Consider the following 26,094-nt stretch of genomic DNA (forward strand, 5'->3'; position numbering starts at 1 on the left):
GCACTACAAATATACTTTCATTACAAAACTTAAAATGAGTAGAAAATATTTTTCAAAATGTATAAATATGTTTTAGAACATATTTATATGATTTTTGGTTTTAGAAATGATAGGGTATTTTATTTTTGATTTCCAAATTTATACAAGCAATTGCGATTTCAAGAAAAATCAGAAAAGTTGGCAAGTATTTTTTTTCTCAGTTTAACAAAGCATGTGTTGTTTGAATATGTTTGTTTTCTCTACAAACCTATGTGCATTGTTATTATTGAATATCCTTAGTACTTGTGATTGTATTTTGTGCTCATGTTTGGCTAATTTGACTTGACAGCGCATCATGGAATGGCCTCTCTTACTCATTTTTTCCTTTGTCGTATGTGTCTAATGAAAGTTCTGCTACGGAATGAGCTTAGACTTTGTTTGACCCCCACCCCCCACCCCCAAAAAAAGAAAAGAAAAGAAAGGGCTGAAAGAGCTGGAGATGTTTCTTTGTGTGTGCTATAAGCTTTGCTAGTTCTGCATGTTGTCTGTGAAGGACATTTCAGAATGTTAGCTTTTGATCAACAGCTGCTATTATTTTTATTTACCAAAGAATACCTGAGAGAGCAGGTGTACAGGTCAACTTACCACAATGCTTCTCTTCATTTTAGACTTTACAAAGGGAAAAAGACTCCCCTACTCCGGAAACATTCCAAATGCTCAGCCCCCCAAAGGTGTTATTTTTATTTATTTTATTTATTTTAGTTTATTTAATATTTGATATAGTCTATTGCCTAGCAGTAAAGTTTCTTTAAGAGCCTTATTTGCATTTAGCTTGGTAAAATGTTGGTATTCATCAGTTAGTCATCTGTTTATGTGTGTGTGTGTGTGTGTGTGTTCTGTGACTTGGGCATGGGTCTTGTGTGACAGTCAACTCTTGGTTCTTTGGGCTGATTTATATTTTATGGTCAACAGATGAGAAAGTTAAACCTAAGTCTCTTTCATTCTTTTTTTAGGTTTTTATTTTATTTTATTTTTAAGGGAGAAAAGAGGATAGAAGTAGGCATAAAATAGGATTTGATTACAGTAAGGTTTAGGTGCACTTCATTGAGTTATTAATCACTAACTCTTTTACCATTAAAACAGGTCCAAAAAGAAACAACCTTACCTTATGGTGTTTTCCACATTTGTCTGGTTTGGGGCAAGAATATGAGACTGTTTTTTTTTTTAAATCTACCTTTTTAATGCATGACTCATTTGTGTTAGTCTTTAAACATTGGAAAAAGAAAGGAATGAAACAGACTGGTGAAATATGACTGGCACTGAATTCTTGTTTAAAAATGTGATGCTTTCTCTGAAAGGGAAAGAAGCCAAAAGAGGTGTAATTCATTGCACTTATGTTTCAAAAATATTTCTGCTTTCAAAAAGGAATTTTTTCCCTGATGTCTACGATCTAGGATCAATGAGAAAGGGACAAAACAGTCCATTCCTCTTTTTTTCAGTTGAGTGTCAGTTTTATCTACTAGTTTTGTGTGGTGTCTGAATTCATCATCGAAGTTTGAGTTTTTTATTTTAAACCATGCACATTTTATATGAATACTAAAAATGCATGTTCATAAATGAAATATAAAAATGAAATTAATATCTTCTGTGTTTTCCTATGATTAAATTTACTTTTGTTCCGACCTCTACGATTAATACTGTTATTTTCTGGCATATAGGGTGTGTTTATGTACATTTCTAATAGACATGAATTTGGAAGGCTATTATCTACTGCTAATTACAATACTTCTCATTATAACAATGACCTCTGGCAGATTTTTGAAAATCCTGTGGTATGTATTTCATACTCAACTTTATTTATTATTTTTCTATGACTCTAAGTGGTTGTAAATCAGTTGGGTAATAATATGAAATGTAGTTGGGGCTTTTAAAAATAACACAATGTGAAATGCATATCAAAACCACAATGAGATACTGTTCCACACCAGTCAGAGTGGCTACTATTAAAAAGTCAAAAAACAACAGATATGGGTGAAGGTATGGAGAAAAGGGAATGCTCATACATTGTTGGTCAGAATGTAAATAAGTTTAGCAATTTGGAAAGCAGTTTCAAGATTTCTCAAAGATCTTAAAACAGAGCTACCATTTGACCCAGCAGTTCCATTACTGGATATATATCCAAAAGAAAATAAGTCATTTGACCAATAAGACACATGCCCCTGTATCTGTACATTGCAGCACTATTCACAGTAGCAAAAACATGGACTCAAACTAGGTGTTCATTAATGGTGGATTGGATAAAGAAAATGTGGTACATATACACCATAGAATACTATACAACCATAAAAATGAATGATACGTCATTTTCTGCAACATGGATAGAGCTGGAGGCCATTACCCTAAGTGAATTAATGCATATTTTCACTTATGAGTGGGAGCAAAACATTGGGTACTTATTGACATAAATATAGGAACAATAGACAATGGGGACTAGGGGAGTGAAGAAGGGAGGAGCACAAGGGTTGAAAAAACAACCAATAGTTACTATGCTCACTACCTTGGTGATAGGATCGGTCATACTCTAAACCTTAGCATCATGCAATATGCACTTGTAACAAACCTGCACATATAGTCCCTGAATCAAAAGGCTGAAATAATTTTTAAAAAGTAAATAAAAAGAAAAAAATGAAAATGACATAATTATTGTATTTTATGATCTATAGAGTAGATCCAAACTTGACCAGTAACTGTTTTTCTTTGACAGTTATTAGGTTTGGGGAAGATAATTATCAATTTGTTCTTTCCCAGTATTCTAATATTTTTGTTTTGTGTATTCAAAAGTACCATCCAATTTTAATCATAATTTTAGAAACATGTTTACAAATAACTCGTATTTATAATAGTTTTATTTTTTGTTTAAGAAAATACATTTTTAAAATCATTTTTTGGCAGCTTTGTGAATGTACATCAAAGATAGCTAGAGAGAATTTCAGAAGAAAGCTTATTCAGCATATGAAGAGAGTCTTAACTTCAAGAAATGATTTCCTTTTAAAATGTTTTCTTGTTCTTCTTTTTAACAGATTTGAATCATACAGTAATTAGCTCCTTTTGTGTTTTACAGGGACATCTTTTCCGTTAGCCAAGTGGCACATTTATTCAAGGGAAAATACTCTCTTCAACAATCAAATCTGTAACACTGCTGTAATGATTTTCCCTTTGCCAATAGTAAAAGTTTTAAATTGCAGACTCAATCCACCCAATGAGAGTTGTCCTTTATTATGAAGGAATAGTTGAGATCTGGGGATAGTAAATGTAGTAGTCTGAATATTCTGAATAGGAAAAGAATATCTTTTGACATTTTGTTATTTTAGAAGTACTTTTGTTCCGTTTTAGCCACATATCTTCATCTTTCACAGAAGTAAATTTGAAAAGAGGTGTTTTTTAGTTGTGAGAGTAGAATTCCATATTTCATTTCACCATTAGGATTTTTTTGATTTCTTGTGTGACATTAGGTTCCTGGTAAGATGCCCTAAATTGTAGATATTTGTGTAAGAATTCAAGTCTTTGGAAAGTAAGCAATGAAAACATCAGAACTGAGTAGGAACGGCTTTTCTTTCCATGGCTTTCTTTGCTCTCTGTTAAATTAGCCTGATAAATGTGCCTCATGAGGGAAACCCCATAGAAAAAGGCTTATGATTATCAGAATTTCTAAGAAATTAATAAAGTCACAGTTTGCTCAGTGATTTGAAAGGTGATCCAAAATGAAATGTTAATACTAATGCCCTAAGATAAAATTTTAGGGTTTTTTTTTTTTTTTTTTACTTAAAGAAAAATCAGTATTGATACACAAGATAAAGGACTATAGGTAAAAATTCTTTCTTATTGATGATTATTCAGTTTCCTCCCATATTTTAGAATCAGAAAACTCATTAATATTAGAGGGAGTAATGAAATAATACAGAAATCTGATCCATATATACGATGTAAACATGAAATTTGTTAAAATTGTGAAGGTACCTTTGTTTCCTCCACATAAAAAATGTTTGAGTTACATATAAACAGATGCAAAACTAATAATATTCAGTCTCTCTAAAATCTAGCCTCAAAAGATGTATTTAAGGCATATAATTTTTTTTTTTTTTTTTGGGCAAATAACTTTTTAAACATCTTTCTATTGGGATTATTTTGAGTCTATGTCTCACTTCCTCCCTGCTGGCTTTCTATATTTGCATTTTGTAAAGAGAAAGATTAATAATTGCTAGAAATATTCTAAATCTAAGAAGAGATCTTTTTGGATACTTATATCACTCACTATCTTAATATATTCTTATTTTAATAAATACCCATATTTAAATACAGAACTTGACCCAATAAAGTAATTATTTAGCTTTTATTGAAAAAATGTCATGATATTTTCGTATATAGCTTTTATGCCAGAGATTGGTCAGAAAGGATCAAATTCATGAATTAGAATGAAGGGGAACCATTTTTCAACATAAAGCCCTATCCGTTAATTTTAGTCACTGAAAGAAGTGAAAGTGCTAGTAAACTCATGATTACTCCTTGATAAATATTAATAACTGAAGTGAAATATTTTAAAGTTTCATTTAAAAATCAAAAAAGAATAATTTACTAGAGACATATAAGACAGAACCTAGTTAATTAATTCACTAATTCATTTTTACAAATATTTGTTGGTAGAATTTGGCTCCTCGTCTTTCACTTTTAAACGCACATTTTTTACCTACTCTGTATATATATATTAAAATACTGACGGTCCTCAACTTATGGTGACTTGACTTAGGAATTTTCAAGTTTATGATGGATTTATTTATCAGGGTATTGGGTGATTTCAACCTCCCATGGGTTTATTGGGACATAACCCCATTGCAAGTCAAGGAGCATCTGAAAAATGTGTAAATCTCTTCACTGTAAGATTACTCAAGTTTTAAAATCCTGAGGTACATTTCATAAATAAAAATTTTGTACTTCATAGAATGACATAAGCATACTCAGAACCAGGCAAAAGTTAAACTATATACTGTGGTTTCTGAAAATTACTATTTTGTCCACCACACATAATCACTTATAAGTTGAATAATTTCTAAAATGCGTATGCTTTATACCTTTCAGTAAGGTATTTATAAAGGTATTTGTTTTAATATGTACTTCTTTTTATATAGGACTGGAAGGAAAAGTATATAAACCGTGATTATTCAAAGATTTTCACTGAAAATATAGTTGAACAGGTTTGTATTAATAATGATTACAAAGTATAGAAAATTTTGCTGTTACTTTACTATTAATGCAATACTACTTTCACAGAAGATGTGAAAGTGGAGAAACTATCTTTTAGGTAAAACTTATATGACTCAATTACTGATAAAATAGCCTTAAGGAACATGCAGTTGTAAAATGTAGCACATAGAAATTAGCAATTTAAGCATGCTCCTAAGTGTTATTCATAGCTTTCTCAAGCCACTAAAAATAGGAACCATTCACAGATCTTTCATATAGAACTCTTTCAGTGAAAGCTTTTCTTTGGAAGTATCTGGGCTGTCTTTCTGAAAGAGTCTTTTCAAAGAGACAACTTCAAAAAATGAATTCTCTTTTAGGTTAGTGTTTAAAACTATTGCTAATACCTAATTTTTGAGAATGTAAGATGTCATCAATTCTGAGGTGCACCATTATTTATGTACCATGAGAAAAAAAAATACTGTCAAATAAGACAGAAAACTGTTTCCTAGTCATTTAGGATTTTTTTATTTTACACATATTAAAATAGCTATTTTACACTATTTTTTTTTTTTTTTTTGAGACGGGGTTTCGCTCTTGTTACCCAGGCTGGAGTGCAATGGCACGATCTCGGCTCACCGCAACCTCCGCCCCCTGGGTTCAAGCAATTCTCCTGCCTCAGCCTCCCTAGTAGCTGGGACTACAGGCGTGCGCCACCATGCCCAGCTAATTTTTGTATTTTTAGTAGAGACGGGGTTTCACCATGTTGACCAGGATGGTCTCGATCTCTTGACCTCGTGATCCACCCGCCTCGGCCTCCCAAAGTGCTGGGATTACAGCTATTTTACACTATTAAGACACAGAAGTTATTATGTCTTCTCATGATGATGCATATTTTATAGCCCTGTCCAGATGTCTTTTGGTTCCCCATATTTTCCGAAAAAGCCTGTGATGAATTGGTAGAAGAAATGGAGCATTACGGCAAATGGTCTGGAGGAAAACATCATGTAAGTTGTAATTTCACACTAAGAACTAAAATGAGTGTGGGGGTTAGTAGATATTCAGATAATTTGGAGAGGTTGTATACTTTTTCTCATACGCCTCTGAGTTCTAGACCTAAATAAATTGGCTTGCCAAGGCTCTGATTTCAGTCTACTTCTGCCACTACCCAGTTGTTTAACACTTAAGTCATTTCATCAGTCTGGGAAGTTTTCTCATTTATGCATGTAATTACACTGGATGTTCCCTAAGGGTCAGTGTCCTCAAGCTGGAGATTGTTAGGTAATATATGTCTTTACAGAGTGATACGGCTCTTTTCCAAGGTCACTTTTTATTCCTTGCATTTTCACAGTGAGAGTGAAAATTCTAAGGCAGACTTTATCTGGCTGTCAAAACTGTGTTTTTATGTGTAAAATAGGAAGGAGGGATCTGAGTGCCTTCGGTGTAATTCAGTTTTGCATTTGCATTCAGTGTCAAAGACTTGGCAGGAAATACTACTGTCAGTGGTTCCATGTGTTTCTTTTTCTCTGAGAACCAAGAGGCCATTTTAGCAGAATACTCTGGAATATTACTGCCTCTGCATAATTATGTCCCCCAGGTAATGAACTGGTGAGGGAGAGGGAAGCTTAAAGTATAAAGAAGAACTTGAAGTCAGTAGGTGGTGAAATAATGAAAAGCAATCTTTCAGAGACTTTGAGTCTTACAAAGAGAAGTAAGGAATGGCGGAAAAAGCTTGTTTTCAGTATCTGCTAATACAGAAAGCAGATATGCTGAATGTGTGCTCATCAAGCAGCTAAGACTGCCTAAAGGGTCACTGTAAAAAACACTCATGTTTTAGAGGGGATTTGCGGGCTTAGGAAGTCAGTTTTATTTACTTTATAGTTGAACTTCCAAATACATTTACAAAGTAGGAAAGGAGTGTACTGACCTTATATTACTTTGTTTCATCATTGTATCATTAGCAAAGCTGTACCTAAGTTATTTTGATAGTTTTACAGTTAAACCAGATGGTATACCATATTGGAACAACTGTTATTTTTATTGTCTATTATGGTCTGTGGTTGAAAAATATACTGTAATATAAATGGGAATTGCACATGAACTATATCTTACAATGTCATTTGTGTTGTTTCTAGGATAGCCGTATATCTGGTGGTTATGAAAATGTTCCAACTGATGATATCCACATGAAGCAAGTTGATCTGGAGAATGTATGGCTTCATTTTATCCGGGAGTTCATTGCACCAGTTACACTGAAGGTGTTTGCAGGCTATTATACGAAGGTAGTTATCCTCCCACCTCTCCAGCCTGTTTCCTACCAATTTTTACACAGATATTATTTTTAATGTTTTTATTAATAAGCAAATCCACTGGCTTACTTTCCTTTTTCAGGGATTTGCACTACTGAATTTTGTAGTAAAATATTCCCCTGAAAGACAGCGTTCTCTTCGCCCTCATCATGATGCTTCTACATTTACCATAAACATTGCACTTAATAACGTGGGAGAAGACTTTCAGGTAATTATGACTCTTGTGTTTTTAGATTTTTCAGAAGAAATATGTAATTATGAAAAGGGCTTTGCCATAAGCTTAGTTTCTTTTTAAATTTTTGCTCAAATGATATAATTTGAATTTTGCCACTGGTTAAATATAATAAGCTGATATATTTCTTCATTTAAACCTTTTTAGGGAGGTGGTTGCAAATTTCTAAGGTACAATTGCTCTATTGAATCACCACGAAAAGGCTGGAGCTTCATGCATCCTGGGAGACTCACACATTTGCATGAAGGACTTCCTGTTAAAAATGGAACAAGATACATTGCAGTGTCATTTATAGACCCCTAAGTTATTTACTTTTCATTGAATTTAAATTTCTTTTGGATGAATGACTGACATGAACACGTCTTTGAAGTTGTGTCTGAGAAGATGAGAGGAATATTTAAATAACTTCAACAGAACAGCTTCACTTTGGGCCAAACATTTGAAAAACTTTTTATAAAAAAATGTTTGATATTTCTTAATGTCTGCTCTGAGCCTTAAAACACAGGTTGAAGAAATGAAAGAAAAAAACAGCAAAAGAAAATATTTATTTCTAAGCTTTTTTGCCTCTGATAATAATGACAATTTTATGAATATTGGTTTCAAGATGATAAAATATTTAGGTACAAATGACAAGACTAATTATATTTTCTTATTTAAAAAAAAGCATGGGAAGATTTTTATCAAAATTAGAGGAAATATAGATGAAATGGATGTAAATGAAAATTACCATGTTTTAAAACCTTGAAAATCAGATTCTAACTGTGTTTGTATGCAATTAAGTACTTTTTTGAATACATATGCAGGCCTTATTTGCAGTATTACTACAGGAACACATAAACAATTATACAATGTTTTCCTTAAGACAATTAGTACAAAATACAACTGAGGAGCATATACAGTTGAAAACATTTTTGCTTAGATTGTAAGGCAGAATATTTTAAATTTGTATTAAAAATCAAACTCTGTGTTTCTTCAGATGAATCTTCCAAAGTGGATTATATTAAGTAGGTATTAGATTTAAGAAAACCTTTCCATGTCTTAAAGTATTATCAAGTGTCAACTTAAGATCAACAAGTGTCCTTAAGTCAAAACAGGCTTTTTTTTTTTTTTTTTTGGCTTTGTTTCCCTTTTTTAGAAAGTTCTAGAAAATAGTAAGGGAAAAAAGTTTCATTGAGATGAGTAGTGAATTTCTAATTTTTTAAAAAAACTTCTAAGTACTTGAATTTTATATCAGGAAAATAAAGTCGTTGAGCCTTGCTTCTTCCCTTTTGCCCTTTGTCTCTCTCCTTATTCTTTTTTGGGGGGGAAGTTTATTAGCTTTTTTTCTCTTCCTGGCATAATTTCCACTTTATTCTTAGTGTCTATATTAACTTCCCTCTATCCCACTTATAAAAAAATTCCCCAACAAAAATATTTCTGGACTTGATGTTTTATAATTTCTCTAAGTAAGGTTGAAATATCCTTATTTTAGCTACTGTTTTTAATGTAAAGGTTAAACTTGAAACGAAATTCTTAATCATGGTGCCAAAATTCATTTTCTAACACTATGTGTTAGAAAATTATAAAAAATAAAATAATTTTAGAAGGTGGTGGTGTTCTCTTTACTATTGGTGTTTATCTTCAGAAGTGAATGTCTGATGGAATAGTCTGAAAGAAAGAAGCCTATGATCTTTCATTTGGCTTAGTAGACTTAAGGATCTATCAAATTATTGAATTATAAATTGAATTATAGAATCTTCAATTTTAGCATGACTAGGAATTTGATTCTAACTCATTTTACAAGTGAGAAAATAGAAGTCAAACTTTATTCAATATGAGTGTATTTGTTCATTAATATTTTTTGAGTCTATTATGGGCCAGGGCACCAAGGATATGGTGATGAAGAAAACATTATAGTCACTGGGAGATGGACTTAAAAAGATAAGAAAGTTGGGTTCTACTCCTGTCTACTTCTTTGGGGACACTTAGTACCCAAAGAAAATTTCTACTATCTATCAACTAGGTTGAGGAGACATTTTAGTAATGATTTGTGAATTACATTACTATACATCAGGAATGTTTTTCAAAATATGTAGTACTGGTAGATGCCAACTCATCAGAACAGCCTCTGGTTATAAAAGCAAGTCAATTCCTGCCAGTGCAAGACAGCTTAATATCCCTTGTGGTACAGTTCAAAGACATCTCTCAGGTACTAGTTCTTTCCCCTTTTGGTATACGTGGGTGGTTACCTAGCATAACTATTTCAGTCTCTTGCCATGTTTTCAGAAATGGGATCCAGGTAGTTTTTTTCTGTTGTCTTTTTGAGTAGCAAGCTACAGCATTATTTAAGAATAATTATTAAGAAAAAGCCGTTGGGAAGAAAAATAGAGAAATATATAAATTTTAATGTAATGAGTTTTGGATGAAATGGGAGAGAAGTACACTAAGAAATAATGAGAAAACTGTACATTTAGAAATGTTTTAGAAGTGTGAATTACTACATAACTAAATTATTTTGATAACAGAAATTAGAATGATTGGGAAGGTAAGTAAACAGGCTAGGGATTTGTGAATTTTATAAGCCTTAAATCTTTCTAATAGCATTTAAAAACATACTCAACATCATTGTTCATCAGAGAAATGCCAGTCAAAACTACAATGAGATATCTCACCCCAGTTAGAATGGCTTATATCCAAAAGACAGCCAATAACAAATGCTGGAGAGAATGAGGAGAAAAGGGACCTCTCACACAGTGCTGTTGAGAAAGTAATTAATTGCAATTACTATGTAATTGTACTACGGAGTACAATTTGGAGGTCCTCAAAAAACAAAAAAATATGATCCAGCAATCCCAGTGCTTGGTATATACCAAAAAGAAAGGAAATCAGTATATAGAAGCAATATCTGCCCTTCCATGTTTGTTGCAGCACTGTTCATAATAGATAAGATTTGGAGACAGCCTAAATGTTCATCAACAGATGTATGGATATATTTTTGTTTTATTCTTAATATATTAAAATAGATTAGGAAATACTCATTTAGAAAAGTTTTTTTCATTCCTGACAGATACTATTGAGGTGGTGGTAATGTTTGTTAACTTAATAAATCAAGTGACTGTTTAGTTTAGCATGCTGTTCTGTCTTCACTGAAACTCATAAAAATCTGTTATCTTGAAAATTAGACATTTGTGCCTGTTTAACAATATAAAACACAAATAATCAACTAAGATTAATTTTGTAAGATAAAAATGGATATTTAGAAGGTAAAATGGATGACCCTGAAGTCAATAATAGATTACAAACTAAAATTAAGGGATGGAGAGGAGAAAAAAAAAATGTACATTTTATTAAGTATTAATGAACTAGTCTGTGATTAATTATAAAATAATTTTAAAAGACATTCTTTTAACACTGATTTAAAGTCACTAAATCTCTTTGGGATCTTGATGTGAAATGACAGAATAATTCTGCACCTACTGAAGACAATTTTATATATGACAAAGATCAGTAACTGCCAAGTGAGAACTGGACAAATAAATGATATTTTTTTCTGCTGAGAATTAATGTTTGGAGAATTGATTAATTTTAAATACGGCATATTTGCAAAAATGAGATTATCCTATTTTACTTTGTTTTATTAAATTATTTTTATCTGTATTTACATAGTTTATGTATCTTATAAATCTTGCCAAATTGCGACATCAAAGCTCCACCTTGTGGTCAAAAAAGTATTTTTCCCAAAGGCTAATACTGATAAAATGATAAATATTGGATGCTTTTATTATTCAGGAATTCTTTTTATATTTTTAGGTATGATACAATACAACATTTTAAAATGAAGAATTGTGACACCGGGTAGCTAGCATATTTCCAGTTAACACTGATTCTATTTTTATCTAATTTGTAAACTGCTCATCTATGTTCAATAGGGAATATTTACCTGGAATAACAATAAAATAAGCATAAGAGTAGTCAGATTCAACTACAACTTATAAAGTAGTTGGTTTAGAGTAGATAAAATTGCTTAATTTTCATAATATTACAACAACAGTTCCATAGGGTCCTATTGTAACAACAAAATTTTAAAAATTGCTGTTTTTTAGGGAAAGGTAAACATTATAATTTTTCTTTATTTTCAGCACGGACTGGGAAGCACAACAATGAGGACAAGAGTCTTGTGGTACTAACGTTTGGGCGATTCAGATACTGTGAAAGTTATAAGATCAATGAAATTTATTCCTGGTGAAGTTGTGCACTAGAGTAGTTCTAATATATGCCAGCTGTTGCACATTTACTTATTGACCACACAGTCTTCTTAATCACCCTTTTCCTCTTTTGGATCACTTAGTGTCTTGGCTGCTGGAAATCAAGGGGATCCTCAGCAAATGCTAGGGTGGCATCATTGATTTTCATACTGTTTCAGGGCAGCTTTCCCATTGACCTTCTATGAGCCAAGAGGAGGAAGAATTTTAAAAATACCTATTTTTGAAATTCGTGCTCGTGATAGCGAGTCGACAAAGATGATTCTCAGTGAACCACGCCTCCCAGTACTCAAACCGTTGTGAACCCAGGTGGGTACTCTGTAACCAATAGAATATGGTAGAAGTGACTGCCTAATTCCAAATTGGGTTATGAAAAGCTTTATGGTTTTGATCTCTTGGGACATTTACTGTTAGGGCTTTCTCTGTAGAATCCAGGTGCCATGCTGTGCCCATGCCACATGGGAAGGCCATGTGCAAGCACTCTGGCCAGCAGCTGAAACCAAGCTCCCACATCAACTTCTACCACATGAGTGAATTATTTGGACATCAATCCCAGATAAACTTTCAGATGAATATAGCTCTTGTCAACATCTGCCTGCAACCACATGTGAGACACCTTAGCCAAGAACACCCAGCTGAGCTAAGCAAACCCATACGGAGCTATAAAAGATGATGATAACTTACTAAGTCACTAAGTTTCCACATGGTCTGTTACACAGCAATGGATAACTGAAACAGGATTAATTGCCTACAGTGCATCTCTAATAGGCTTTTTCTTCTCAAAGCACTTTGCATACTGGATTACTTACCTTTCATTCTCCTTAATAAGGCCATTGGCTCTTTGAGGGCAAAGACTGGGTCTGTCTTCATCTTTTCTAGACTCTAGCATACAGTCTGGCATACAGTAGGTATTTGTGTGTGAATTGGAAGTTGGTTTTATGTTTGATTTTATTGTATCTGAATCAAAATGATATCTGAGGGGGACTAGGCGTTTTGAATTTAAGAGGTAGCAAAAAAAAATCTGTGGCCGGGCGCGGTGGCTCAAGCCTGTAATCCCAGCACTTTGGGAGGCCGAGGCGGGTGGATCACGAGGTCAAGAGATCGAGACCATCCTGGTCAACATTGTGAAACCCCGTCTCTACTAAAAATACAAAAAATTAGCTGGGCATGGTGGCGTGTGCCTGTAATCCCAGCTACTCAGGAGGCTGTGACGGGAGAATTGCCTGAACCCAGGAGGCGGAGGTTGCGGTGAGCCGAGATTGCGCCATTGCACTCCAGCCTGGGTAACAAGAGTGAAACTCCGTCTCAAAAAAAAAAAAAAAAAAAAAAAAAAAAATCTGTGTACTTTAGTTATGTTAGTTATGTGAAGTATAGATGTGTGAAAGATTGTACAGTTTGTCCCTGAATAAAGGAATATGTAACTGGCCTCAAGTTGGATGAGAGATGCACTATGCCATTATAAAAAGAAACTGCTATCACTGTTATCCTCAGCATTCTGGGCCAAGGGACTGAGAGAAGGAGGGTTCAGCTTATGAGTAATTTGTTTAGCATGTCTATTAGTATGTGCTTACCATGTGTATTTTTACTAAACATTCAGTAAATATTTTGAATTGAATTTGCTTTTATAAATCTTAAAGCAGTTTTCTACAAGGTGCTTTAAAAAGTATTTTATATAGTGATTAAAAACTTTATATTTTGTCCTCTAAACTAGAAAATAGTTCTAAAATAGAAATATGTTAAAACAGTGGATTTTCAAATACCAAGGAGAGTGTAGCTTTGATACGTACTGACACTGGAACTAGTGTTGTTACCCCAGTTACAGATTCCATTGCCCTTTGGGTATGGCCTCTCTTGATTTTGACCAAATAGCATTTTAACACCTATTCAGTATGGTCTTATGAATGTGATAAAAAATGGAATGAAAACTTTCTAATTTAAGAATTATGGACCTATAGGACTCTCTTAAAAATTTGAATTATTTAGGAAAATTGTAACTGGAGTGATGTCAGAAAAAATAGAACCTCTCTTGAGGTTCTTGTGATGTTATATTTTTTAATCAATGTAGAGAAGATATTTTTAACTTTTTAAAATTGGTGAGTGAATTGCCCAATCTGAGACATTTATAAGGTACCATAGAGCAAATTTAAGTATGTAAAGTAATAAGAATCAAGAGAGAGCAATGAGATTCAGGAGTTATAATAAATCTATATTTCAAAGTAGGTATGTGAAGAATGAACATAAACATGTCTAACTTGCCATTGTTTAGAGGGGTTTCATCTGCTAAATTGGGACATTTGTTTTGGCATTAAATTTTCTATTACTTTTGGAAAGAATATCATCTACACTATATTCTAATCTAGACAGTTTCATCCTCTAATAGATTTTCTTGCAAATATTTGATCCACTGTTACTTTTTTTTTAAGTTCTAAACTAGAACAAGAATTATAGAACATGTATTTGTCTGTATAATGTAATTAATTTGTATCCTCTCTCAGATATGTTCATAGCCCTGAATCTTAATCTTCATTGATGGTTTACTTTTGTGAGAGTTACATGTATAGCTCACCGAATATACATGGGCCTCTTAGATTTCCTACCCACTAATAGTTAGATGGAACTATGGAACTACTTTTGGCCAGTGGCCAATGAATAGAAGTTAGGTGAATTGCTTGCAAAGCCACACATTTATGAGCCTATTTTAGAGCCCCTTGAAGCATATGTACTGAGATGTCTGGATCTCTGAATCACTATTTGGAAGTAAGTTGTCCTTAATAGCTGCCAGGACCACAACAGATTTGTGCAAGAGAGAAATAATGTTTCCTATGTTAAGCCACTCCATTTTCAAAGCTTGCAAGATCGCTTATTTTAACCTAACTAAAACAAGCATCCCATGTGTGAGAAAAAGATGTATATTTTATTTGGACAAGATGGATTTAGGTTTATGTTGATTTACAAATAATAAAAATCTAGAGTTATCTTAGGGTTTGTTATTCAATTTGTGTCCTCTAACAATAGAATCTGAGGATTGGAAGTAGTCTTAAAAGCTGTATAGTCCAAGGTCTATCCTACCTCTTCCCTAAACGAATCGTCTTTTAAGCTTGCCTGGTTGTCGATCACCCAGACTTTACTTGAAAACTTCATTTAGTGTTTATGGGTATCTGTTACAAGCCCATCAATGTACCTGAAATTATAAACATGATTTAGGTATCAACCCTGCATTACGTCTGGTGACAGGCAATTTACTGCATCCTAACACAGAAACAGCCAAGCCTTTTCATAACTGTAATGAAGACTGTCTTTTGTAACTTCTATGTAAAGTTTAAATGGGTATATTTGGAAATTATATGAAAAACCTAATTATGGGTTTATTAAATATTTAACAGCAGTAATTACAACAGCTGCCTCCCACCTATCACCCCTCTATGCCTCACCTCATTACCTTTTCCACATTTAAAAATACCCGATTCTTCACTTGTCTTTGTATGACCACCCTTGCTGCTCCTCCCAGCTGACTGGCTTGCTGATTTTACAAGGTCCTATTTATCAGTATCACTCTCCTCAACACTTGGAATGGTTTACCAATATAGCCATGGAAGGGTGGTGGCCAGATCTGGACTTAATATGCTAGGTATTACTAGGTATAAGTGGTATAGAAACAAAGAGAAGAAACATACTTTGTACTTTTGTTAATAAAATTAAGTATCAAATAACTTTTGGTAAGGGATGGGCATCTGTATTGCACTGCTCATAATTTGCAGTCAGAAAAAATTTGTTTTCCTTCTCATAACAACACTGTTAAGCCATAACTTCTGTTTATAGTACTTACTTTCACATTTTTCTTGAGCCAAGTATAAAATGCTATTAAATTAAATTTTATTGGTTTTCAGTTATAGTTTTAGCCTGTTTCAATCTTTGTGAAAGTTCATTCTATCAATCAACATAGTTTCATCATTCTCCTCCTGGGCTCATGCCACCCAAAATGATGAGTGAGCTTTCGATAATTGACTCTTGATAATTTATGAAACTATTCAGAAAGACCAACCAGAATTCTGACGGCTTGCTCTGTACTGTATACATTTATAATCAAAGGCTGATCATGGCTACAGTATATTTAAACTTGTTCTGTTTTTCAACAAACAATATACGTACTTGCAATTAAATGAAAATAAAGCATTGATTTCTGAAATTTTAGAGAACTACCTTAGAAATTAAGTTTTAGTTGTTGTCAGCCTTGGCCTCCTATTAAAATAATCTGGGAACTATTAAAAGCATTTAATGCTGTGACCCTACCTAGACCTATTAAATTCCATTCTCTGGGGGTGAGGCCAGGCCATCAGTTATTTTAAAAATTCTCCAAATGCTTCTTATGTGCAGCAAAGGTTGGGAGAATCTGATCTAGCTTAGCACTTAAAGGTTATACTGCTTATTTCTACCACTACACAACATGTATATAGTGAGTTTACTGCAGTGAATTAATGGAACTATTTTAAGTGGAAAATGATCAATCATTAAATAGTAGTCTAAGTGAAATCTATAACTAAAATTTCTATTTTGAAAGACAATAAGAAAAACTGACTTCTCTCTGATGGCATGCTATACCCAGGGACTTGGCTAGTGCTAAGGAGGGCATGGTAGACCTCCTGAGATGACACAAAGAACAAGCAGCTCCTGCTTGGTTTTACCCAATAGCCTGATTCTCCGCAGTCATTCTGTGATGCTAAAGCCTCTCAACTACTAGAACACAATTTGAGAAATTTCATAAAGTCTCAAGCTGTTCTTTCAGGTTATTTGTGTCAGGGTCTGAACCAAAGACACTGGACCAGTGACAGATGAACAAATTCACTCAAACGTAAATGAATCTCCAGTGAAAGAGTGGGCTGGGTGGGGATCCACGGTCACTCACAGACACTCCTGAGAGAGATAGCGGCCATGGCCCTGACCAGCTGGCCCTCTAGGCATTTATTCAGTATGGATTCAATAACACAGGAAATGAGTCAACACACTTGTTGATTAAAGGCCAGGTTCTAAGGCCTAAAGCAAACATCAGTTGTGGGTGATAGACCTGGTCACCCTCCTCCTGAGAGAGCCATCCAGCCTGCAGATGATTAAAGGTTAGTTTTAGGACCACAAGTTATTCAGACAAATTCTTCCACATTCCCTAGTTATTTGCTTTTCTTTGTCAACTAGGGGATTAGGCTGCCTTCATCCAAAACTTCTTCTGAAACTATGCAAACCTTTCGGCCTTCCTGAAGGTTTATAACTATATTCTTTAATTTTACAGTCTTTCCAATCATCCTGACCGAACTCCCACATATTTGTACAGTGCGGAAGAAAATATCTATACCTCAACCTCTTTCCCGTGTCTATGACAGATCATCTGGCCTAGTGCTAAGGAAGGCATTGTAGACCTCCTTAGGTGCTTGAGTGTCTTACAGATTGTTCACCTATGGTTGAAAAGCTCTTATCAAAATGCTCTTACTTTTATTGAGCTGATAAAGTTGCCAGCCTAACTTCTATCTATTTGTTCTGGCTTTGCCTCCTGGAGGAACACAGACTATGTTGACTGTCTGTTCCATATGTTAGCAATGCAGATAGATCATAATTTTCCTAAATCTGCTCTTCCAGAAAAGATTTCAGGCTTTCAAAACCATATAATCATCCTGTCCTTGGTGACTCTCTGTTTTTCTCCTTTGTTGACATCACATTTCACAATGTGTCACCTGGAATAGCAGAACAACCTGGCTATAATAGTGATTCTGATTTGATCTGGTCATTGTATTTCTAGAAATGAAGTCCAAGATTTTATCAATTTTTACCAGGTCATACCACATTGTCTTAAAATATCAACGATTTTCAAACCAGGCTGCACGTTAAAGTTACTTGGAAGAGCTTTGAAAAATATACCTATGTCATTTGCTGTCAATGGTGATACAAGTTCCCTTGTATCAACATGATATAATTATGTCATCAGGGTATAATGATGATACCCTGTTCTACCCTTGCCAATTAAATCAGAATCTCTGGGGGTAAGGCCCACGTATAGTGATTTTTAAAAGTGTTTCAGTGATTCTAATGTGCATCTAAATGAGTTACATTCTTAAATGTGGTTTTCTCTCAACTCGTAGGGAAATACAATTTGTTGTTGTTGTTTGAATGTAAATATCAGGCTTTTGATCTGTTCTAGTTTAATTTTCTGATAATAGTAGACTCAGAATTTTCAAATAAGATTATTGAAGATTATAACAAGTTACATTAGTGTTTACGTCCATAAAATGTTTAGAAAAGTTTGAAAAGGGCTTTGAAAAAGTAAAGATTAATTTAGTGTTAATATTTCTTACATTGTTAGGTTTATGCATAATATAATTTGGTTAATATATATCATAAATAAATGCATTTTAAGATTACACTGTGAACTTGTATCATCATTGATAGGAAATGACATAGCCCATAAGCATGGGATCCAAAACTGGTTTTGCAAATTTAAGTACTTTCCAAGTAAAACAAATTTTAATGCTATGCTCATTGGTTCTCTTTTTATTTAAAACATTGGGTTTTAAGACATAACCAAAATAAACTACTTTTTATTCCTTTAACTTTAGATATATTTCAGCTGTTAAAAGGAATGTTGTTTCATAAAGCCTGGCAGAGGACTTTCAGTTCTCTCACATCTGAAATTAATCAAGGATTGAATAAGAGTTATCCGGAAAAACTGCAATGATTTGAATTTGTGACCTTGGGTCATTTGGCAAAGGCATTTCTTTCCCCAAAGTTGTTAAGATTGCCTGAGTATTGCAGTATAGTGAATAGAATTTTGTAAAAATCAGTGTTACTACCCATTTACATAAAAGGCAAGTAGCAAACTTTGTGGTATCCCCCATTATTCTTGCCATCTTGCATGCACTGTTGGTCAGCTCATGAGGTACAATTCTAAAGACACTGGTTCCTAGGCTAAAGTATCATACACTGATATTTATACTGTCACACTCAAAATGAATTAGAGATCATCCAAAGGAATAATGTAAAAATCATTAAAATGAAGACAAGAAAGGTCAGATAACATTGAGACAATGCAGTGAGAGGCTTATTGTAATTGCACACACACGCAAAAAGTGTCATTAAGCTCTTTTGATGCCAGTTCTAAAGAAACACAATGGGCTCCTTATATTGTCACAAAGGCATTCCTCTCAGCTAACCTTTATCTTTTCTATGTATACATTGGAACTTCACTAAGATATTCAGTCTTGCTTTCAGCTCTGAGTTCTAATCTTATCTGTGCTTAAGGGCCTCAAGTATGTCAAGTAACAAGTTAACACTGATGCCTGCCTTGCTTTGGCTTTTTTCTTTCAAATTTGTTAGCATCTGTTTTGAGCCAATGGATAAACTATGTACTCCACTTACTAAAACTGAATTGGTTTTGTTTCTTTTGTTGGAACATCTTCCTAGATATCTCGATTCTCATAGCTGTTACCATAAGACTGTGGTCCTCCTAGGGATTAGAGGTCAGTTTTTGCTTTGTGAAGATTTCCGTTAGCCTTTGACATGCACAAGATTACATAGCAAACCACCCCCAAACACAATGCTTTAACATGCTGATAATTAATCTTATTGACCTGTGGGTTGGTTAGGTTTAGTTTAGTGGGATTTTCCCCACTGCACATCTCTCATCTCCTTCCCAGGCCAAGTGGGCTAACTCTAGCAATGTTTTCCTTATGGCAACCTCAAAGGTAAAAGAGGGCAAATGGAAACATACAAGGGCTCTTAAGGTCTAGGCTTGCAACTGGCACATGATCACTTCTACTTTATTCTTTTGCAAAACAAGTTATATAGGTGAATCTAAATTGAGTGATAGAGAAATATACTTGTAGATACTAGGAGAAACCACAAAATCATATGGCAGAAAATACTGAACCCGGGAATGTTGCTGGAGGATATAAAGTGCTATTTAAATACATTAAAATTTGATTCCAATGTAAAAATTAATGTGTTAATGTATCTCCAAATTACCATTGTGACACCTAACAGTAAAATGATTTCTCCATTACCAATTTCTTTCAAGAAACTCTTGGGGGCCCAGTCAGAAGAGTATTTACCTTTTTGTCTGACGTATAAAACTCACATAATCTTGGGCAATTCACTTAGGATTTTTTTCTCAGCAAAACTTCTCTTTCTTTGGTGTACAGTTTTATAATTTTGACATTAAGGTAGATTTGTGTAAGAGTCACTATAATCACAATATAAACAGCCAAATCACAGCAAACAATTTTTTTGTTGTCCCTTTGTAGTTAAAACTTCCCCTTCCTCATAATATCAACTAAACTCTTCTCCTTCTATTTAGTTTTGCGTTTTCTAGATTGGCATATAAAGGGAATCATACAGTATGTAAGCTTTTGAGAATGCTTCTTTTACTCAATGTAATACCTTTGGGAATCAATAGTGCAATTGCATGGATAATTCTTTCCTTTTTAATACAGAGTAGTAATCCATTACATGGGTAAATTACATATTTAACCCAGTTACCTACTAAAAGACATCTGAGTTGGTTCCAGTTTTGAGCAACTACAAACAAAACTTTTAGAAACAATCTATTTTCATTACACTAAAGTAGATAGCTAGGAGTGATATAGTATTCTATGGTAAGTAGCTTCCGTTTTTCATTCCACTGTTTGTGCCTTTTTTGGGTTATTCAAATGTTTTAAGAATTCCATTTTATCTGTTAGGCTTCTGAATATCTTTTTGTATATCTTCCCAGTAGGAAGAGATTACAATATATATACTTGACTTTTCACGGTTTACCTAGAATATCCCCTTCATGTTTTAAATGTAATACTTATTAACTCTGTATATTGAACAACCTTCCAAAATGTTACAATTTTTGCTTTTAACAATTATACAACTTTTTAAAGTTTAGGAATAAAACAGCCTATAAGATTCATGTGACTGTTACCACTTGTGTTGCTCTTCCTTCAAGTTTCCCTCTGGTCCCTTTTCCCTTCCACCTGAAAAATATTCTGCATTTCTTTCATAGCAGATTTGCTGGTGATGAATTTTATTAGTTTTCATTCATCTAAGACGATCTTTATTTCATCTTTGTTAGTTTTTGTTGTTGTTATTGTTTTAATTTTTGTGGGGACATCGATGTATATATTTATGGGACATGTGAAATATTTTTGATACAGACATACAATGCATAATAAATAATCACATCAGGATAAATGGAGTATCCATCACCTTGAACATTTATCCTTTATTTGTATTACAAACCAATTATACTCTTAGTTATTTTAAAGTGCACAAATTTATGTAAATTTTTGTTGACTACAGTCATGTTGTTGTGCTATAAAACACTAGATCTTATTTATTTTATCTATATTTTTGTTCCCATCAACCACCTCCCTGAGCCCCATGACCCTTCCTAGCCTCTGGTAACCATTATTATACTCCATGTCTGTGAATTCAATTGTTTTAATTTTTAGCTCCTACAAATAAATTAGAATATGTGAAGTTTGTCTTTTTGTCTCTGGCTTATTTCATTTACCATAATTACCTATACTTCCATCTATATTGTTGCAAATGACAGGATCTCATTCTTTATGGCTGAATAGTATTCTATTGTGTATATGTACCACATTTTCTTTATCCATTCTTCTGTTGATGGACACTTAGGTTACTTCCAAATCTTGGCTATTGTGAATAGCGATGCAATAAATGTGGAAGTGCAGATATTGTTCAATATACTGATTTCTTTTCTTGAGTATATATCTAGTAGTGGGATGCTGGATCATATGGTAGCTTTATTTTTAGGTTTTGAGGAATCTCCAAACTCTTCTGTATAATGGTTGTACTAATTTGCATTTCTACCAACAGTGTCTAAGTGTTCTCTTTTCTCCACATCCTTACCAGCATTTTGTTATTGCCTATCTTTTTGGTAAAAGCCATTTTAACAGAGGTGAGATGATACCTTATTGTAGATTTGATTTGCATTTTTCTGATGATCAGTGATGCTGAACACTTTTTCATATTTTTTTTGCTATTTTTATGTCTTAAAAATGTCTATTCAGATCTTTTGCACATTTTGAAATCAGATTATATTATTTTCTGTTCATTTGTTTGATTTCATTATATAACTGGTTATTAATCCCTTGTCAGACAGATTGCCCACAAATATTTTCTCCCATTTTGTGTGTTATTTCTTCACTTTGTTGATGTTCTCGTTCCTCTCTAAAAGCATTTTAACTTTATGTGATCCCATTTGTCCATTTGTCCATTTTTGCTTTGATTACCTATGCTTGTGAAATATTACTTAAGAAATATTTGCCCAGCTCAGTGTCCTGGAGAGTTTTCCCAATGTTTCTTTGTAGTATTTTCATAGTGCAAGATCTTAGGTTAAAGTATTTCATCCATTTTGATTTGATCCCAGTACCATTTATAGAAGATACTGCTCTTCCCCAACTTATGTTCTTAGCATCTTTGTTGGAAATGAGCTCATTGTAGGTGTATGGATTTATTTCTGGGTTCTCTGTTCTGTTGGCCTATATATCCATTTATATGACACTACCATGCTGTTTGTTTACTACAGCTCTGTATTGTAACTTGAAGAAAAGTGATGTGTTTCCTCCAGTTTTGTACTTTTTGCTCAGGATAGCTTTGACTATTCTGGATCTTTTGTGGGTCCATGTAAAATTTAATATATATATATTTTTTTTCTGGAAAGAATGTTACTGGTATTTGATCAGAGATTACATTGAATCTTTAGATTGTTTTGGGTAGTACAAAAATTTTAACAATACTGATTGTTCAAATCCATGAACATGGAAACATTTTCCATTTTTTGATGTCCTCTTCAATTTCTTTCATCAATATTTTATAGTTTTCATAATAAAGATATTTTACTTCTTTCTTATTTTTAGCTATTGCAAATTGGATTACTTTATTTCTTTTTCAGATTGTTTACTGTTGGTATATAGAAACGCTACTGATTTTTGTATGTTGATTTTGTATCCTGCAACTTTACTGAATTTGTTTATCAGTTCGAGTAGGTTTTGGTCGAGTTTTTAAGTTTTTCCAAATGTAAGATCATATCATTAGCAAACAAAGATAATTTGACTTTTCCTTTCCATTTTGCGTACCCATTATTTTTTATCTTTATTTGTGAATGAATGTTATTTTTACTGAATAAGAATTCTAGGCTGACAATTCCTTTCTTTCATTATAGTAAGATTTTCACTCCACTGTGTTCTTTCTGATGAGAAATGTACAATAATTTGAATAATTATTCTCCTATATGGAATGTATTATTTTTCTTTGGCTCCTTTTAACATTTTTTCTTTATTTTTGGTTTTCATCAGTTTGATTACAATGTGTATGGGCATGTATTTCTTTTGAGTTTATTCTGTTTTGGGTTTGATGAACTTTAACTTGTAGGTTTATGTCTTTACACAAATTTGGAAAGTTTGCCAGCATTATTTCTTCAAAAGTTTTTTTCTGTCCCACCATCTTCCTCTTATTTTTCTGGAATTCTGATAATACAAATGTAGACCTGGTGATATTCTTTTTCTTTAACATCAGTGTGAGTGTTGTAAGCTTTGGCAGAACTTTTATTCCCTCTTTAAGTCATGTTTCAAGCCTTGCTCATAGATAGAAATATGGCTAAAGAAAGAAAAGATATTTTGCAAGGAACATAAGGTTTTAAAGAAACACACAGACATAAATCAAAATATTACATATCTGCATATCTTCCTGAAGTTGCATTCAAATAAACATGTTCTGTGCTTCATTTTCAAACTATGGTCTATTCGTGTAAGAGTAGTTAAGAGATATCCTTAACATTTTTTCCTACAATACAAATCCAGGCTGCACACTTGAACTACAGTGTATTTCTCATACTGGAGATACAACTTATGTCTTTAGAAAAGTTTTATCTAAATCCTCTTATATTTGTACATCCTGCTTCTTTCAGTTAAAAATAATTTTTAGAATTTAGAAACATAACACATTACATTTTGTGAATGTAACCTCATTTTCCTTGTTGGACTTCCAATTATTTCCTATCTTTAAGAGTTAAAATTGAAAACATTTTAAATAATTTATCTCTTCTAGACATTTGTGTCAATAAGTTTTTACTAGGAAAAAGTGCAAGCAGAATCTATACTTCTTAGAAAAAAATGAAGACAATATAACTTTAGACAATTAACTTAACATCTTGAAGATTGAGTATTGACATTATCTCATAAATCAGTTTAAAATGTCAAATTCACCAAAAAAAGACAAATAATTCTGGAAAAGAGTCATTGAATTGTTATCATATTGATCCATATGTATGCTGTAAAAGTTGGTAAACAAAGAGTGGAATTTACATTCACAAAAGTCCTTAACTTTGACCAACAATCAACTTAAAAAATAATTATTATGATTATAATCTAATTCTAATTGTGATTCTAATTTGCAAGTATTTCTTCCTCTTCCAGGAGAAACTTAGCCCCTATATCCTTGTAGTCTTATGCCACTCAGACAGTCCTAGGGTTTTCCATTCATGCATTTTTGAGAGTACAGACTATCATTTCTTGCAAATTTACAAGTTTTGGTCAAATAAAGCATATAGAATAGTAATTGAAGCTTAACCACAGTAACATGTCACAGTTGGGGTCAAGCCTGGATATATGTAGCATCTGACCAACATCTGTCCCATGTTATTGAGAGATCAACTGTACTTTCTGAAGAACAACAATTTTATGGACAGTATGTTAAAGCACTCTGCAAACACTCCAGTTTTTTTTTCCCCTCATTTAAACAGTTTACATAGTTCAACAGTTTTTTTTCTTTTATTGTAAGGAGGGGTCAAAACATTTATGAAAGGCTGCATTGAAAGAGGCTAATATTCTCCCTATTGATAAAGAAGAATTTTATTTCCAGATAATAAGTTGTGGTGTCTTACTTGTCTTCTCACGTCATCTAAATGTCAAAGTTTATGGGCAGATGCAGGCCTTTGGCTGCCTATAAGCCATTTAAATTTCTCATCCACTTCCATTATTGAAGCTGAAAAGTGAAAATATTCAATTTCCAATCTTCCTGGGCAAGACATCATATCAGCCCTGAATTTGAAGTCTATATTTTTGAAAATGGAATTTTAAAGATTGTCGAGATGTCCTAGATTATGTGCTATGGAAAAAAAAAAGAATATGATTTTTAAAAATCTCATGATTAAAGCAAGCAAGAAAAAGTTGTATTTTTTAGATAAAAGACACAAAAATTCTTAACTTTAAAGCCATTTTTTATCGGCTTTTAAAATCTAATTCAGTTTTGGTTTGAAACTGTTGTTCAAAAGGTAATCTGTTATGAGATACAAGCTGTTTCAGAAAGTGGCTGCATCGGAAAGCAAGCCGTTAAGAGTTGCAGGTTGTTAAATTCACTCCAGGGAAGCAGATAAAAAGTGTTGTTGCATTTCAGCTTTAGTTTATTTCAGAAACTTCCTAAGAAATCAGATCTGAGGCTGTGGTAGCCCAGGCAGTAAAAACAAACAAACAAAAATACACAGCAAAAACTCAGGGAAATCTCTACTTGAGGGAAGTTTTTGTTGGCTTTTTATATGGAGGGTCACTGAGTAATTGTACTATGTTCTGTCATTTTCTGCCAATTAGGAAGAAAGGATATTGGAGCTGAGAATTGGAAATACTAATGAAGAAGAATTTCTGATGTCTACCAGAAGCATGTGATTTTTTTTTTTTTTTCTTCTTGGGGCTTCTTTGAAGCGTGGTATTACTGGCATATATACCTAGACCCGTCAGAGTTTGATTTTCTCACACAGCTAAAATGTACAAAGTATAGGCTCATTAAAACAACAATTTTCATTATGGCTTAATGAAAATTTGCTGAAGTTTACTAAAATAAATTGCTAACCAAGGCAATGATAAAAAGTTAAAAAAAAAACCCCTGCATCATTTTTCTTTTGGACATGGGCTGACAAATTTATTATATAAACATATATCATTATTTTCCTCTCAAAAGTATCACTCATCTAAAGAGAACATAAAATGTATAATATCAACTTACAACTATATTTCAATTTCTTTATGACAAATGATCATGATAAATAGATTTTTTA

At 33.1% G+C, this 26,094-nt stretch overlaps 1 protein-coding gene across 6 annotated transcripts in view; it reads left to right on the forward strand.

Moving 5' to 3' along the window:
- Positions 1 to 26,094, forward strand: part of PLOD2 (procollagen-lysine,2-oxoglutarate 5-dioxygenase 2) — a 122,807-nt gene that overhangs the window by 83,791 nt on the left and 12,922 nt on the right. For 2 of the 6 annotated variants that reach the window (XR_012519246.1, XR_012519247.1), the window contains exons 14-20: positions 648 to 710; positions 1,698 to 1,811; positions 5,163 to 5,228; positions 6,117 to 6,221; positions 7,350 to 7,496; positions 7,606 to 7,731; positions 12,158 to 12,305. Coding sequence is in view for 3 of the 6 variants with exons in the window: in XM_003930930.4 (XP_003930979.1) it covers positions 648 to 710; positions 1,698 to 1,811; positions 5,163 to 5,228; positions 6,117 to 6,221; positions 7,350 to 7,496; positions 7,606 to 7,731; positions 7,903 to 8,058 (777 nt within the window). In the remaining 3 variants the exon portion in view is untranslated. Of the gene's footprint in view, positions 1 to 647; positions 711 to 1,697; positions 1,812 to 5,162; positions 5,229 to 6,116; positions 6,222 to 7,349; positions 7,497 to 7,605; positions 7,732 to 7,902; positions 11,295 to 12,157; positions 20,940 to 25,630; positions 25,937 to 26,094 lie in introns of those variants that run through there. The other 4 variants (XR_012519245.1, XM_003930930.4, XM_074405910.1 and 1 more) reach the window with 4 other exon arrangements.

This window comes from Saimiri boliviensis, chromosome 9 (assembly GCF_048565385.1).
Source record: "Saimiri boliviensis isolate mSaiBol1 chromosome 9, mSaiBol1.pri, whole genome shotgun sequence".
In the NCBI taxonomy this organism is placed as follows: Eukaryota; Metazoa; Chordata; class Mammalia; order Primates; family Cebidae; genus Saimiri; species Saimiri boliviensis.